Source organism: Bos taurus, chromosome 13 (assembly GCF_002263795.3).
Source record: "Bos taurus isolate L1 Dominette 01449 registration number 42190680 breed Hereford chromosome 13, ARS-UCD2.0, whole genome shotgun sequence".
Classification (NCBI taxonomy): domain Eukaryota; kingdom Metazoa; phylum Chordata; class Mammalia; order Artiodactyla; family Bovidae; genus Bos; species Bos taurus.
This window is the reverse complement of record NC_037340.1, coordinates 80,572,345-80,589,124: the sequence shown is the minus strand read 5'-3', so window position 1 is coordinate 80,589,124 and position 16,780 is coordinate 80,572,345. Positions and strand designations below refer to the sequence as shown.

Sequence of the window (16,780 nt, the reverse complement as noted above, 5' to 3'; positions counted from 1 at the left end):
AACCCAGGTCACTTCCTTCTCTTCCACAGTCCTTCCACAGCCTACACCTAATCCCAAGGGAGACAACAAGAAGACGGGCACAGCCACATACCCAACTTTCTAATAAAGGAGAATAGCTAAAGGCAACTCGGATATAAAATGTGCTTACATAGCTTTTCATTTTGGCATTTTTTTTCTGTACCAAGTGGTACTGAACACAGAATAGATTTAACTCTTCTCTACAGCATCATCTTGGCCCAGAAGCAATTTGTATCTCCCTGGGGTTAAAAGAGAGAGGCTTCTAAATACATAGAAAAGTCTAAGCATCTGATAAATGGAAGTGATTTAAAGTCAGCCCCTTGCAGTTTATATAGAAATATGTACATGCTGCTGCTTCTGCTCATACAAATCTCCCCGATAGAATACCTTGACCTTCTGTCTTGTTTTTGAATCTCCCACGTCACCAATAGCCAGATTTCATGATTTTTTTTCATGACACAGTAAAACATTTCAGGAGGTTTCTTCCAGATCCATTACAAACAGTATGGCCACTGCCAACTCTGTTTTTATCTCATTCTGCCCCTCGTAGCTGTTTTCATTAAAAACAATAACTGTGTTCTGCCCACCTTAATACTTAAACTGTATCATTTCCATAGAAATGACTTGGATGTAGCTTGATGAAGAAAGCTCAGAGGCGATTTCAGAGTATTCACTCAGCTCTGAAAGCACTCAACTAATTAAGACCAGTGATCTTTAATTTTTGTACTGAAAGAAACTGCAGAATGCTGGCTTTTAAAAAAAAATCCACCTTACCATCTAGCAGCTTTACAGAAACACACGGCTTTTCCTTCAGCATAAATGGACACTACAGCTTTTCAATTAAATTAGTCTTTGGAGAGACATGCAAAAGAGCTAAAAAGCTCCTTAAACATCTTTCCTGCTTCACTGCTCCTCCTGTGCCGGGGGAGATGTGTAGTTACGATGCAATGCTATTTTCTTCTTACCCTGCCGAAACAAAGTTTCCAATCTTGAACCCTGAACTGGCTATGTTATAGAGCTCTATGTTATAGAGGTTTTGCTTTTGGTTTTCAAGCCCACATTTGGTTTTCTAAAACTATTTTGAGAAAGGGGGTGTACATCACAGTGTCCTATATCTTTGTACTTCCAGAGAGAGCTTTGTTAGACCCTGTTTCAGGCCGGGTAGTAGGTAGAGGGATACTGAAACTATTTTTTAAATTAACATAAATGGAAAGGAAACTCTTATTTAGATGAGCAAAATTCAAGACAAATCCTTTCCAATAGGACCCAGGTATTTTTTCCCCCTGTGTAATTTCTCTAAGCTCATTATCTCTAAAACTTTTGCATTGTGCATTCCCTGTTGTTAAGCACAGCTAAATAATACTGATATATTAATAACAGGATTAGCTAGCCATGCATCCTGAATTTTAATTTCTCATTTTTTTTTTTAGCGTTTCAGGCCTTGCTTTGGCGTCGCCACATGTGTGGGAATGCCCATGGGGACATGTTTCTCCTCGGAGGGAAAGCAGAAGGCTGGGGGCGGCAGCGGGCAACCCCACGTGGCCGCTTCAGCGACCTTCGACCCCTCCAAAGTAGTTACTCATTTCATCCATGGAGTTTGCTTTGGAAACAAACACATCAGCAACCCCCACCTGCATCTCACATTTCTCTTCTGCCAGGTCACGTATGTATATTTATAATATCTTGGGAAAGGACCTGAGTCCGATAGTCACCCTCTGACAAAAGAAGTAACGCAAACACGGCCAGGCTGCTGAGGACGACTCCAGACGCACCTACAACCTGCACACGAGTCCTCTGACCCCGTAGACAGAGTCCAGAAGTCACATTTGGGCTCAGGGTCTCTCATTTTTATTATCCTTTCTTAAAGACCCAGAATATCTTGAAATCGACTTTTACATGCTAAACATATCCCTTCTCCCGAAAAAAAAAAAAAAGTTCCTAAAACAAGTGATTGACACGTCAGTAGCAGGGAAAAAAATGATAAACCCAGTGAAAACAGTGTAGTATGTAGGGGCCTGTAATGATGGAGTGTGTTTTCCTCCCTGCAGCATCCAGGTAATCAGGCAGTCTCAACAAGCTTTTTCTTATGTGGTTAGAATGACTAAGCTCATTCATAACCATAGAGCTGCTTGCCAAAGGTCACCCTAAGGAACAGGAGAATTTCTAACTTTCACTGGAACTTAGGAAACTTAAAATAATTGTAAAAGTACACATTGTTACAAATTACTGAAAAATAATATATTTTAAAAAAACCTCTTCCAGGGTGAACAGGTTCTAGGAAGGTAGAAGGATGAGCTCTCTGATAACAGACTAGAGAGAAGACATTCTGTGTTTACCCCAACATTAGAAAATGAAAATAAATTTCTCCCAAAGGAATAAAAATAAAGCAACATTCTCAACTTGCAAGGCAACAGAATTATTTGTGTTCCGAGCTTCTTTTAATACCACTGTGATCTTTTTTTTATAAAAGTCGCTCAATTTGATTGTAATTAAATATGTAATGAAAAAGCACTGCTTCGGGGAAGCGATGCAAGACACTCTCTGTTAGTTTAATGCATTTCCAACTGACTTCGCATCAAACGAAAATGATACTCTGTGTATGCCTGGTCTTAATATAGAATTTGTTAGGCAATTTTGTGTTTTTTAAAGGGGACTTGGGTGGACACAGACATTGCCTTTGAAATAGGGGCTGAATCTTCCTAGACCATGACATACCTAAATAAAATTGATGGTACAAATCCAGGGATGGGCAGGAAGCACCATGCTGGACATTTAACTCGTGTCAGCTAATTACGGACCTAGCATAAACATGAACAGGGCCTAGGTTTTCCTCCTGCATGATTTCCCTTAAGCTCAGCTGCAGTGATGAGCAGAAGTGCCTCGTTTCAATGGCCTTAAATAATGCCAGGCTCAATGCCCCTTTAAAACCTGCTCAATCGAGAGTACAAGTCCCAAGACAAATAGATCAACCCACGTTTATCCAGTTGGAGAAATTCCATCAAATGAGTGAGAAAGTCAGCTGGGATGAAATGAAAGCATAAGCCTGCGCTGGAGAAGGTGACAAAAGGCAAGACGCTTCCAGGGACAGAACTGCTAAAGATGCCTAGGAGGTATTTGTTGGGTGTGAAGGTTTCCTGAACACTAGCAACAGAGTCGAGGAGACTGGGAGAAAAATAAATATAAGATGGTTGAAAAATAAACGCACCATGTTTCTGAGGGATGCGTCTACCCTCCTCAGAAGTGGGCTCTGATTTCCAACCCCCAAGCCAAGAGAAGAGTTTTCTTGTCCAGAAGTTTCTCACGCCCCCTCCCCCTTACCTGGCTTCCACTAGAACTCCCTGTCACTGGCAATCTGCAGATTAGGGTTAATGCATTGTGTCCTGATATGGCAGATTAAAAATGAAATCAATAAATGCCTAAAACAAATGGGCTTTTGAGCTGTCCCGTTCAATCTGAGTCTTTAAGGGTGAGGAGAGAGGAGGGGGAAGGGGCTCGGAGGGCAGGGGCAGAAGGACCAGTGAAACCATCAGTTTCCACCCAAAACACTGTGTGGACAGTGTGGTTTCAAGGTACCTTTCTTTTTTCAGGGATCTGCCTTAAATCAACAAGAACAGCCTGAACAGATCACGCTGCAGAGCACCTTTAGGGGTGGGAGTATGTGTATATTTTTTTTGTTTTCCATTCATCTGTTAAACATCATACTGTTTGGGTAAGTGAAGGGGTCTCTAGCATGCCTATTTAAACCTTCGAGACGTGAACTTGTCTCTCTGAACTACGCTAAAGCAGAGTGAGAGCGCCAGGGCTGGGACTCCACCCTGTGTCCAGTTCTCTTGAACCCCATCCCTCTCACCAGTGAGTTAAAGGTAAACTTCATCCTGAGCTGTCTGCCTGTTGCTGAGACCTTGCCAGCCAATCTAGTCATTGCCATCATGAGTCTGAAAGAGAGATGGCTCAGGTCATCTCAGCCCTCCTCTGCAGTATTCCGAACTGTCCCTGCTGAATATGCTTCCCATGTAAATAACCTGTGCTATTAAGGTGCAAATTGCAACTTTTAAGTAATGATTGCTAATAGTCTAATGTTTGCTGCCACACAAGGACATTCATGAAAACAAAATCTGCATTATTCATCTCCATATTAAATAAACAAAATAAACTGAGAGAGCTGTTCTTTCCTGCAAGACTTTCCTCAGATCTGGATTACCAGATAGCTTCTGAGAGTCAGCAAAAAGAAAACATTTCATCTCTTCCGATAGACAGAAGCCCGTAATTTATATATACGTTAGACATTCATATATATATGATTTCCAAAGATTTTGCTTCCTATTGGAATTGGCTGGCATTATATAAAAACAAGAGTTCAGGCTGGTGAAATTAAATATGTTGCACGTGTGCAGAGGCTGCGACAGATTGTAGGAAATAGAAGGGTTAGAGTGTAAGTCTACAGTTTTAAATTTTTAACGACTCTGCGTCCTGCAAAATACAAACAAATCACAACGCTGCTCTGTTGTATTTTACCTTCCTGCCATCTTCCCTGTCTTCCCTACAATGGATAGGGGGGAAAGATGCTGGTACAGAATCCTGCAATATTTTCAGGTTAAAAAGTAGACGCATTTTAGTGGTGAATGAAATATGTATCAAAGGAAGCAAAGATACACACACACACGTACGCAAACCCGTGGGGCACTGCAGGCTGCTCTCTAAACTTTCTTCCTTGCCCGAAGTTATAGTATGGTGGAAGAGCGTAGCGTTAGAAAGCCAGGAGGAATGACATTTCGAAGGGAAATGTTCTGACTTAGCTGTTTCCTTAAAGAGAGCTGCCTACCTCACAGCCCTTCCCTTAAAGGAGGGAGGAACAGAACCAGTAAAGGCTAACATTCCCCATCACTTGTAATATCCTCTCCCTCATTCTATCCACATACCTGCTTTATTAGAAAGTTCCGTAAATGATTCCTTGAAATGTGGAACTTAAAACTAATAATGCAAAGGAATCAAATGGCCTCCAACAGTTCTTGGGAAAGAGTCTCAGTTCTGATTCACTCACAGGCTTTTTCTATCTTACATTATTCATTAATCAAGCTAGAACTCGAGCTTTCAACATCAGCCCATGGGAATAATTACTTACAGTTGTGTATTGTGTTTAATTTTAAGCAGTGATAAAAGTTAGCATGGCCACAGTTCTGGAGCCCACCTTGTTCTTCTCCCTGGATGTTAACTGGCAGAAGAATCGGAAAGCAGCTAACCGAATGTGAGAATAACCACTTTAGCTAAAACAGCATAGCATCGGTGACTTCAGAGGAAAGAAATATTACGTGGAAAGATATCCGCTTCAGTAATACGTGAGTAAATAATACCGTAAGAGAGGCCTCATTGTGTACAAAATGAATTATTCCCTTTCAGCTTGACAAGGGTTTCCACTTCTTCCAGTGAAAATAATAAAAGCCATGAAAACAAACATGTAAAGACACTAGGAATACAATATGCCAGGAAACGGAAACTGCAGTCAGAACTTTCTAACACACACATGCGCTACAGTAAGCAGATAAGCTAACTCCAACAGATACCAGCTTAATGAAAAGGATCTAATTTAAATAATGTGATATGGCTTTATGGTATACACACCTGAATCCTCATTGATCAGAGGACAATTATAATCAAAGCAGTGCAATTCTGAGCAATGCACTTTTTGTAATGAGCTTACCAGAGGAGACATGTCCAGTCGTTCTGGTAATTTAAATTACTGCCTAGCTGTTGATGGCCTTTACCGGAACAACAAGGGGGAAAAAAAAGAGTACTTTCAGGGCAGTATCACTTCTTGCTGGACTGTTGCCCGGGGTTCTCTTGTGGGATGACACTAAGGACTTTATCTCTAATAATCTAGCTATACTTAAACTTACGTTGCTAGCCCTAGACAAAGCAAGCTGACTCTTCCTGAGCCTCAAAGGCCAGTGCATACCCCAAAGCTGTTCGGATTGCAAAGCAATCTAAGTTTTAAAAAGTAAGTGAGTTAAATGTAGAAAGGGACGGGGGTAGGAGGAAGAAACTGTTTGCAAAAGAGGTAGCTAGAGTTGAAAAAAGAACACCTCATTGACTAAGCAAGTTCTAAATATATACGGTACTAAAATACCTAAATTATTTTGCTCTTAGAGAAACAATTGGAAAATAAATGAATCAAAGCTTTATAAATGATATTTCCCCATGCAATTTGAACCAAACCATACGCAGTTTCAGAAGCAATTCTGCGCTCAAAAGGGAAGATAATTGTGGATATCTCCAAGCACATGTACTGCCATTCTTGGCTGGAATCAGGCCATGATGGAAGATGAGCTTGGTGGTCCAGCATGTTCAGACACAAACACCCACTTTGCCCAGATTTGTGACTAACTTTGGATTTGTTCTGAGGGTGGCTCTGCAAAGTTTATGAAAGTGTTCCACTGAACTTCTTCTCCCTAATGTTTCGCTCCAGTTGGAACAGAAGGAAATATTGTGGGGGGTCTGCAGAAGACCAGCTTTCACTGACGCTGCCTTAAAGCTTGAGGGTAAAGACAGAAAGAAGGGGAGGAAAAAACTTAAGCTCTTTGCTAATGCCCGATTCAACTGAAGGACACAAAGAAATAAAACGCCCACATTAAAAGCCAAACAAGATAATAATTGTGCATGTCTGGCTCTCAATCTAGAGGGCAAGGCTTGCGTCACTGGCACTCTGAGTTACCATGGTGAGTGATTTATTGATATATATCAAGAATGAATAGATCAAAGGCAGTGAGATGACAGGTGATCAATCAAATGTCAAATCAAAACTAGCAATCAAGTGGAAAGCTGATTTTTCAGTGGGTGGGTCTGGCAGGAGAAAAATGAACTTTCATATTACACTTCCGAGAAACAAAACCCCAGCATACTATTAAAAAAGCAATTAAGCAACCCAAAAGGAAGGAAAAAATCCTTTACAAGCTCTAACATCCTGATCCATTAACCTGTTCCTCTCTTTTTTTGGAGGAGGGGGTGGTAAGAATTCAAATGGGATAGTTCCCACCGCACAAATCAATTTACAAAGTTTGCAACTCACTCTGTGCAAAGAAGATCCAGAACTGTTTCAATGTTCGAGGGGCATTCCCCCCTGCCCCCCACCTTTTTTTTTTTTTTAGAGAAGGGAGAGTGTTGATTAGATTTCCAAAGGAGGCTCCTCTTAGAAAACAGATTCAAAGATTCCTTTCCTGGGGTGGTTTTTTACACCTTGGCGATCAAAGCTGAAGTCCCATGGCTTGCCCCAGAGCCAGCCTTGCAGCCCTAGGCTGGGGCACGGCTCAAAGTTCAGCGCCCCAAACCCCCGCGAGAGGAAACGCCGTCCCCTGAGGCCAGAAGCCACTGGCAGCGACCACCCGGAGGGGGGCGCGGGCGGCAGGACTGCTCCCCACTGCGAACCCCAAATGCTCAGCGCAACTTTGGCCCGAGAGGCAAGAAGCAGACTGGGAGAAAGTTAGGGGTGGGGTAGAGGGTGGAGGGAAAAAAAGTTTAAGGAGGAAAGGCTTGGTGGGATAGCTTGCCCCCACCCCCCAACCGGAGCCTGGAAAGGGGAGGACAGGGGAGGCTGGAGAAGGCGAGCGAGGACGGGGTTATTAGCGGGGCAGAGCGGGGCACCGGAGCTGACGCCCCCGAAAGGCAAGCGAGGGGGGTGGCGTCCCGGGGCGCCCGGGCGAGGAGCTGGCGCCCCGGGCCGCCGGGCCGGGCCGCCCCGCGCGGAGCCGGGTCTCTTACCTGCCGCCCGCTTGGGTGCCTGCTGCTTCCTCCTTGGCATCGCTCTAGTTCGCTCCAGTCCCACTTCTGGCGCCCCAGCCCCGAGCCGCCGCGCGCGGGGGCCCGCTGTCTCGCTCGCCTCTCCGGGTCTCCTCCGCCTCCTGCCCGGTGGCTCCCAGGGCGTCACTCGGCCTCTGTCCCCCTGTCCCTGCAACTCCTCCACCGGGGGCCGGAGACCCCCCTCTCTGCGTGGCAGGCAAGACACGGGTGGCTGTGCCGGCTGGTTTGAAGTAGAGGTTGGTTCTGCCTTGTTTGTTTGTTTGTTTGGTTTTGGATTTTTTGTTTTTGTTTTTTCTCCTCTCTCTTTTTGTTTTTGCTTTTTGGAAATTTTTTTTTTTGGTTTGGTTTTTTTTGTTGGTTTTTTTTTTTTTTTTGGTGACTGTTGAGACACTTGATTTCTTTATTAAACATCCAAGAGCGGGTTCGGATGGAAGGGACGAGGGACGCACACGCGCGCGTAAAGATAAGGAAAAAAAAAAAAAACAACACACAAACAATCCTGGGAAGGTAGTGGGGTCCTCTTTCGCTCCTTCCTTCTCCTCCTGGCCTCCTGCACCTCCACCTCCTCGTCTTCCTCTTCCTCGCCGGGCTCGATGGCGGATTCGCGCCGGGGGCAGAGAGATCTCTCACTGTCGGGTTGTGGCTGCTGTCAGATCCCCGTCTCTGAGTGATATGCGAGAGGACAGGAGCGGGTTTGGGAAAGACAGAAAATCTGGAATTCACTCGCACACACTCACACACGCACACTCACACACACACACACACACACACTCACACACGCACTCTCGCTCCCTCTCACTCACACACACACACTCACACCCCCCACAGATGCACACACACACACCACGCGCACGCACACACATACACACACACTCTCACACACACACAAGACAGGGCGAGGCGATGCCAGCAAACATCGATCCCGCTGAACAAACTGAACATTAACAAACTCCTCCTCCTCTCCCCGCGACCTGATGACAGGGAGAAATTTACTCCCCAGCCGCAGAGCGCCAGGCAGAGGGAGTCTATTAAAGGGACAGTGTCCCGCCGGGAGCGGGGCGGGGCGGGGACCCCGGCGTGCCGCCTGCCCTGCCGTGCGCCCCGCTCGCTGGCGCTGCGACGCGCCCCCCGGGCCGCGGGGACACCCCTCGGAGGAGCGCTGAGAAAGGACGCGCTGGGGGCAGGGGGATGGAAGGAGGAGCCCGGGCGCCAGGTAAGCTCCACCCACAGGGACGGAAACAGGACCCTGAACGCAGGATGAGGAGGGGAGGACTGCGCTTCCCTTTGGGAGGAGGGATGACCACCATCCTCTGCTGCCTCTTAATCTGACCCAGGGACGTCCTCGCCACCCCCTTGCAATGAACGCCTCTGCTTCTCCCACCTTCCTGCTAGTTTCTGGATGGTTATAAAAGCAAGAATCACACAGGCCTCTCTTTGTTTTATTTAAATACCATGTCTATTGAGCACCTACTATGTGCCTCTCTTCTGGAAACACAGAAGTTATAGAGAAAGGGAAGATCCTGCCCCCCTCCCCCCAGTGTTTGTTTTCTAATGGGGAGCAGATAAGTTGCCCCCAAATATCCAGACTTTGCTTAAAATGTCACTTTCTCCTAGAGGCCAACCTTACTTAAAGTTTCACATGCACATCTCCACCCCTATCACATTTCTCTATTTTATTTTTCTCCACTGGGCTTACCAGTGTCACACGTATGATCACACATGTCAAATACAGTTTTCTATTTTTCTTGTCCAAATTTCCCCTCTGGGATATAAGTTCTGTTGGGAAGAGAGGTTTCTGCCTCTGTGGTTTATCCCCAGTGATGGCACGACATAGAGCAGGTGCCCAATAAAACATTTGAATGAATGGAAAGTAAGCAGATAAGATAATTTCAGAGTGATACGCTCCATGAAGGTGTTAAAAGAGGGTTCCATGACGACGTTGGAAAGACAGCGTAGCCTCAGTGCAAGAGATGCTACTCCAGCCGAGACAGATTTCAGCCAACCTGTGGTTGGAGCCCTGCTATGGGCCGGGTCCCTTTTGAGCTCTTCTGGGGCCAGGATGAACCTGGACCCTGCCCCCAAGGCACTTTGTTCCAGTGGGAGAGACAGACGATTAAAGGGGCAAAGGAGGTCTGCTGGGACAGCAGATGCTCTTAGAAGGGATAGTTAACCTGGACTCGGAGGAAGGCAGGATGGTTAGTTGGGCCAAAAGGGAACTCTGACAGCATGTCCTTAGGCGTTATCTGAATCTTTCCGAGGGCTTCTTCCTCCTGCCTTAAAATTTCCTAAGGCTCTTGTTAAGATGCACATTCTTAGGCCTTATTCTAGAAGAAAATGTTCTAACCCTGGTACTACTGATGTTTTGGGGCCACAATCCTCCGTTGTAGAGGGTGTTCTGTGCGTTGTAGGAAATTTAGCATCATGTTGGGTGTCCACCCACTAGATGCCAGAGTCTTCCACCCCAGTTGTGTCAACCAGTATTGTATCCAGACATTGCCCAGTGTCATCCACAAGGCAAAGTCACACCTTCATCTCCTAATTGGAAATTTCTAGGGCCCCATTGCCCTTGACCTTCTAAATGAGAAACTTCTAGATGAGCTCTTTGGAATCTGCATTTTTGACCAAACAACTCCTAATCCCACAAGTGAACCTCCTGTTTACTCCGGTTTAAAAACTTCTGCTACAAAAGGCTTTGTTCTTTTGGAATCAGACATACCTCAGATTGCTAACTATAGAGCCAGCTAAGGCTTAGATATTAAAATAATGATTAAAATGATTTAGGAGTTCCAGGGGTAACACTGTTCCTGGCACTGTGATGGTCTCCACCAGTGCCCGCTCCCCAGTCCCGCCCCCACCAGGCACTCAGCGCTGAGGCCTGACCAGTGTGGCCAGGGGCACTCTGTGCCTACAGCTCACCCCCTGTCACTTTTACCCTCGCTCATGGGGAATGACCGAGGATGACCCATCCCACAAATGTTTTTCTAAACCATTCTTTTGGACCATAGGAAACTCCCATCCTACCAGTCAATTGCAGGGTGTACTGTCACTCTTTGCGAAGTGCTGTTGAATCATTTTTAACATCCCTGCACAGGGCAGGGGTGCTCATTTCTCCACACATATGTGGTACAAGTTTTTAATTCACTTACCCTAAATCACCCCATCGGCCTCCGCCCATGATCGGCCCCCGCCCATGATCGGCCCCCGCCCATGATCGGCCCCACCTAACCCCAGCCCAGTCCTTAGGCAACGGAGGCAGAGAAAAGCCCACTTCATAGCTGGCAACGTCAGCAAAAGGGGCATTAGTACTAATTAATTCTAATTACACAGCACACCTTTCCGGAGCGCTGTGATAGGAAGCATAGCTTGTTGAGTAAAACCCCCGTCGTCTATGTCATTAAGGAACCGCAGTTATAAAATTAGGAGGTGCAGACTTGGGCCTCAACAGAGAGAAGACTGAGACTCCAGGAAGCTCAGCTTGGAAAATCTGCCACGTTCGACAGAAGCCCCGTGCCTGTCGGTTGGGCCTTTGAGGTCCATTCAGCCCTTTAACAAACGTCGACTGCGTTAGGTGCCCGCTGTTGCGCTGAGCACAGGAGATGCCGGAACGCGTAAGATAGGACCCGTGCCTTCCGAAAGGGTCTGTAAAATGACATCTCAAGGACGGGGAACTAGGAAAGGAGTTGAGGAGCTGACTCCAGCCTTGGAGTAAATCAGTAGGGCGGCGAGCAGGAGACCCTGAGCTACAGGATCTCCGCCAGCCGCTCTTCAGGGTTCTTCTCCGAATCTTCCCTCCGCTCTTTCCTCTTCCTCAATCACTGGTTCCATAGCGGGTGAGCGGCGCTCACAGGATCTGCTGTAAAAGTTTCCTTTTAGCCGGCGGCCAGCTCATTCTCGGACCACATTTCTGGAGTGTTCTTTCATTAATTTGTGTGTGTTTTCCCTATGGCTACTGCTGCAGAGCGTATAGCCTGGTGATCAACAGCGAAGACTCTGGCTGCCCTAGGGGGGTGCCGAACGCAGTGGGGCCCGGATGTCACTCAGCAGGGTGACATGACACTGGAAAACGCTGAGTCACACAGTGAACGTGTCAATATTCCCTTTCAATCCGGGAAAGTGTCTGTTCGCTGCTGGTGTGGCTTTTGTGCCCATCACTGGCCAACTTCTATTTTCAACCAAGAAACTGGAGATTTCTGGCTCAGAAGCTGGGGGGGGGGGGCAAGAGTACCTGGTTAGACTTTCAAAACGTGGTCTGTTTTCATGGAATTCACTTTCAGTTTACTTCTGTCTTAGAGAGAGAGACTGTTCTCCATTTACGATAGCAATCTAAATTTTAATATAACTTATGGGTTTAAAAGTATCCTTAAGGAACAGTAGAGAATAGGTAATGGGGCGGGTGGGTTGAGAAGATAGCAAAACGAGAGGAAGGTGGCATGGGCGTGACTCGAATGTGCAAAATACCAGTCCACAGGCTCTGGCACTTGGAGAAGCTTCTTCCCAGAGCTGGTGGCTTGGCTGTGTCTAAGTATCCAGGGAACTTAGCATCCTAGGATCCAACACGCAAACTTTGGGATGTGTAAAGACATGAATTGATTGGAATGACTCAACCATATTTTCCAGAACACTCTGGCTCAACATCAGAATCTCCTGGGGACTTTTTAGGTAAGATAAAGAAACACAGGCCCCACCCCAGACTTACTAAATTAGATCCTAGGGTGGGGCCAGAAAAATATGAAATTTTGAAAGTTCCCAGGTGATTCTGATGAGGTGCCAGGCCACTGGAAGCTCCCTTGTGCAAGGACTGAATTTTGTAACAAGTGAATCAAGTTAGCAGAAGTTGTTGCATGAAGGGACAGGCTGGGCGTCTCCTGTTGGATTCACTTGCAAGGTGATGGTGGTGTGTTGAGGAGCCTTTTCTATGTACCCAAAGAAGCCTGTGAAGGCTCCATTAAAGCACACACCTATTACAGGTTTCCCCGATGGCTCAGAGATAAAGAATCTGCCCAACAATGCAGGAGACTCCGGTTTGATCCCTGGGTTGGAAAGATTCCCTGGAAAAGGAAATGGCAACCCAGTCCAGTATTCTCGTCTGGGAAATCCCATGGACAGGGGAGCCTGGCGGGCTACAGTCCGTGGGGTCACAAAAGAATTGAATATGACTTAGCAACTAAACAACAACACTCTCGTGCTGCATTTGGGAGGGAGTTGGTTTGCCTGTTTTATCGCTGGACTGCAACTCAATGTGAAAGTGAAAGTGAAGTCGTGTCCGACTCTTTGCGACCCCATGGACAGTAACCTAGCGGGCTCCGCGGTCCATGGGATTTTCCAGGCAAGAATTCTGGAGTGGGCTGCCATTTCCTTGTAATTAAAGCAAATATTCTCTGAGTGCCCACTTTACCCTAGGCACTGCCCTGGTTGTTGGACACTGGGGCAGCGTGTGAGATTCTTGAGCATCTTAGTTACTGTCCTGTCTCCTGTACAAATTTCAAGTCTTTTGCATTACTCTTCCCTCCAGCAAGATGCTTCTCCCAGATCTGTTTTTCCTCTTTACTCTCAACTCAAATGTCACCTCCCTCTCCCACCCTATATGCCCTCCTCTTTCTCTCATCCTTCCTGGTACTTACAACCACATGTAAGTGATTTCCTATACTTGCCTCTTTATTATATGTCTCCCTTAATTAAAACAGAAGTTCTCTACCTATGCATCTCTGAGCCCAGTGCAGGATTGGTGATCAGTAAAAAGTTGTGAAATGATTGAATACCGAGATGAGCATATTTCTAAGGAAGAATAAACTTTAAAAATATCTTAGGGCTTTCTTTAGAGACTTCCCTGCCTACACAGTGGATAAGAATCAGCCTGCCAATGCAGAAGACACAGGTTCGATCCCTAATTTGGGAAGATCCCACGTGCCCAAGCAACTAAGCCCGTGCACCACCACTATTGAGTCTGCATGCTGCAGACACTGGAGCCTGAGCGCCCAGGACCTATGCCTGGCAACAAGGAAGCGCCCGAACTGCAACAAAAAGTAGTCCCCACTCTGCAACTAGAAAAAGCCTGTGCAAAGGCAGTCAAAAGAAATCAACAAATGAACCTCAGTGTTTTCTGTGGGTTTCCCTGGTGGCTCGGATGGCAAAGAATCCACCTGCAATGTGGGGAGAACTGGGTTTGATCTCTGGGTTAGGAAGATCCTCTGGAGGAGGGCATGGCAGCCCACTCCAGTGTTCTTGCCTGGAGAATGCCCATGGACAGAGGAGCCTGGCAGGCTGCACCCATGGGTTCGCAGAGAGTCAGACACGACCGAGCGACTGAGCACAGGGCTTCCTGTAGAGGGATGTAAAGCGTTTCAGCCTGTGCCCCTTTCCAGTTGAGGCTGTCCTCCCCTTCCCAACCTCCCTGCCTTTTTCCCCTTCCCCTCTCTTATCTATTGTCTCCTTCATATCCTCCCTTAAATACCACCTCTTTCAGGAAGTCTTCCAGGGTGGATCCTATGTGATTCGAACTTCTCTAGTCCGTGTCTTCCCCAAGCAAAGAGACTCAGTGTAGAATATGTCTCCAAATATATGAGCATACAGGCAGACAGAACTCATCCTGAGCATCAGAAAGGTTGCATCTGACAGTGGGTATGAGGAATTTCCAGGGAGGGGGCGGGGGCGAGTATTGTTCATAACTGGGGCTGTTTATGCCAGTGTGTTTGGTCTGTGAAAATGTATTCAGTGCAGGCTTATGAATTGTGCACTACTTTATCTGTATGTAATGCTTCAGTTAAAAAAAAAAAAAAAGCAGTGTTCTCAAACTTTGCTATGTATTATAATCAACTGGGGTGATTTTAAAAAATCCCAGTGCCCAAGTCTTACCCCAGGCTCATTACATCAGTCTGTGAGGGCGGGCTCCAGCCATTAGTATTTTTTTAAAGCCCCCAGATGATTCCAATATGCGGCCAAGTTTGAGAGCCAGTGGACCATACAATTTTGCCCTTGAGGATATAATTCATTGCCTTCCTCTTCTGTCGTTTAACTTATTCAAGATATCTCTCTTCCAGTGACTGTTTTGTGAAAACCTCAAGGTAGCAGTCTCCTCTCGTGACACCCAGCGTGGCAGCGTGTTGAAGGGGAGAAGGGGATGCGAGGAAGTGGCAGATGGGTCGTGGAGAGAGATGGGGAGAGTAAAGCAGAGCGGTGTGATGCAGTGGGGTGGGGGCAGGATCCACTTTGGGTGGGGACCATGGGACGCCTTTCTGAGAAGGTGTCCTTTAACCTGAGATCTGCAAGACACAAAGCAGCCAATCAGGAGCCACAGCCTGAAATTGGAAGAGGTTGATCTGCTTCCAGAACACAAAAGATGTAGCTGCCAGGTCCCAGGTTGGGAGGGCCAGGCAGCTGGGAAGAAGAAGCAGAGCGAAGGCAGGAGAGGCGAGTCAGGTCAAGATCACAGTGGGGGTGTGTGCATGCGCACATTATTGGTCATAATATGGAGTCTGAATTTTCTTCTTTCAGCCTTTGATAAAGGCTAATCAACTCATTTATTTACATCCTGAAAGCCCTAGTCCCTTAGACTGGATTTGCTCAACCAGCACAGAAGACACTATGTCTTCTTCTACTTGGTGGAAATTTACTCCCTGAAAACATTTAAGGTGGATGACAAAGTTTGGGGATGCTCAGGCATTGACAAGCTTGCTTCTGCGAATAAATCTTCCAAGAGTTGTTAGTCTCTCTTAAGAAAAAAAAAAAAAAAAAGATGTGGTTACATGTAGAATTAAGCATTATGGATATTTGCAACGGGGCAGCTGCTGAGCAGGCCGGCTGGGGTGTGGGAGCTCTTCAGTCGAGCATCCATTACGTTCGTCCCTGGGAGTTGACTACTTGGAGTTGGTGACCGTGTTTTGCTGCTGCTGGAGAATCCAGACCACGTCGCCGGCCCAGGAACCCATTGCTCAACTTCATTAGCCACAGGAAGACATTAAGTGAGTGTAAGGACCGAACGGCCTGGAAACCACGTGACGAGCAGCCTTTAAGTTCTGGGCTCCGGTATATTTTATGCCATTTCAACTGTGCATCAAGCTCTCATCCCTGGACTCATTAGAACTGTGTGCCCAAAGGTGCCCCTCAACTTTCAGAAGCAAATAGAGAATGATATAATTCGCTCTGAGAACACCTTTCTGTCTCATCCAGAGCATGTCTTATCTGTTATGATTAGGCATTAAGCGTCCTGTTGTCTTGAAAATTTCATGAGATTCTACCCCTGCTTGCTAGGATTATGTCAAAGTGACTTTTCCTGGATGCTGTTTTTGCCCATCAATACAGCTTGTCTTTTCTCCTTAACCATTGCTGGGAAGGCCAACACTGCTAAGGAGCCCACCGGATTAAAATGGTCGAATAGTTCAGGCTTGCAGATGCCCTTGTGTGTCTTGAAGGCTTGTGTGTCTTGCTTTTGGTTCCCCAAGAAGCACACCCCTCAAGATTAAGATTTGAGAGCAAGTCGTTTATTTGGAAGATAATCCTGGAAAACTCCAGTAGGGGCGGGGAGAGAAGGATGCAGGCAGTTGGAGAGTGTCATCAAGCAGGTTGTCATTGCGGGCAACTGCGGGCTCATCCCGCTGGGGGAGGGGCGGGACTCGGTGTAGATGTGTAGATACTCCCCCTGGGGATATCCCTTCTGAAGTTGGGGAGTGCCGAGGTGTCTGCCCACCTGGGAGCTGGGAGGAGACAGCTTCTCCCGCCCTTCCCTGCGTCAAAGAGCTGCGTGTGCTACTGAAGTGTGGGGAAGTGGGCCAGTCACCAGGCAACGTCTGTTAGACTGGAATCCCCCAAACCGTGACCTTCACATGGGCGAGCCCCAAGACTGTCTCATACACATTGTCTTATAGGCAACGTCTCCGCTTCTTAGCCTGGTTCCGGTACATCGCAGACCTTCAGTAGTGGTCTGTGCGTTAGTCGCTTAGCTGTGTCCGACTCTTTGCGACCCCGTGGACTGTAG

At 46.7% G+C, this 16,780-nt stretch overlaps 1 protein-coding gene and 1 long non-coding RNA gene across 3 annotated transcripts in view; one reads left to right on the top strand and one right to left on the bottom strand.

The window, feature by feature from the left end:
* Nucleotides 1-8,483, bottom strand: part of TSHZ2 (teashirt zinc finger homeobox 2) — a 494,166-nt gene extending 485,683 nt beyond the window's left edge. The window contains exon 1 of the mRNA XM_005215074.5: nt 7,771-8,483. Within this exon, the coding sequence (XP_005215131.3) occupies nt 7,771-7,810 (40 nt within the window). The 5' untranslated portion in view covers nt 7,811-8,483. The remainder of the gene's footprint in view (nt 1-7,770) is intronic.
* LOC132346990 (uncharacterized) overlaps nt 7,959-16,780 on the top strand; it is a 29,406-nt gene continuing 20,584 nt past the window's right edge. For both annotated transcript variants that reach the window (XR_009497058.1, XR_009497057.1), the window contains exon 1: nt 7,959-8,045. This is a non-coding gene — a long non-coding RNA (uncharacterized lncRNA). The remainder of the gene's footprint in view (nt 8,046-16,780) is intronic.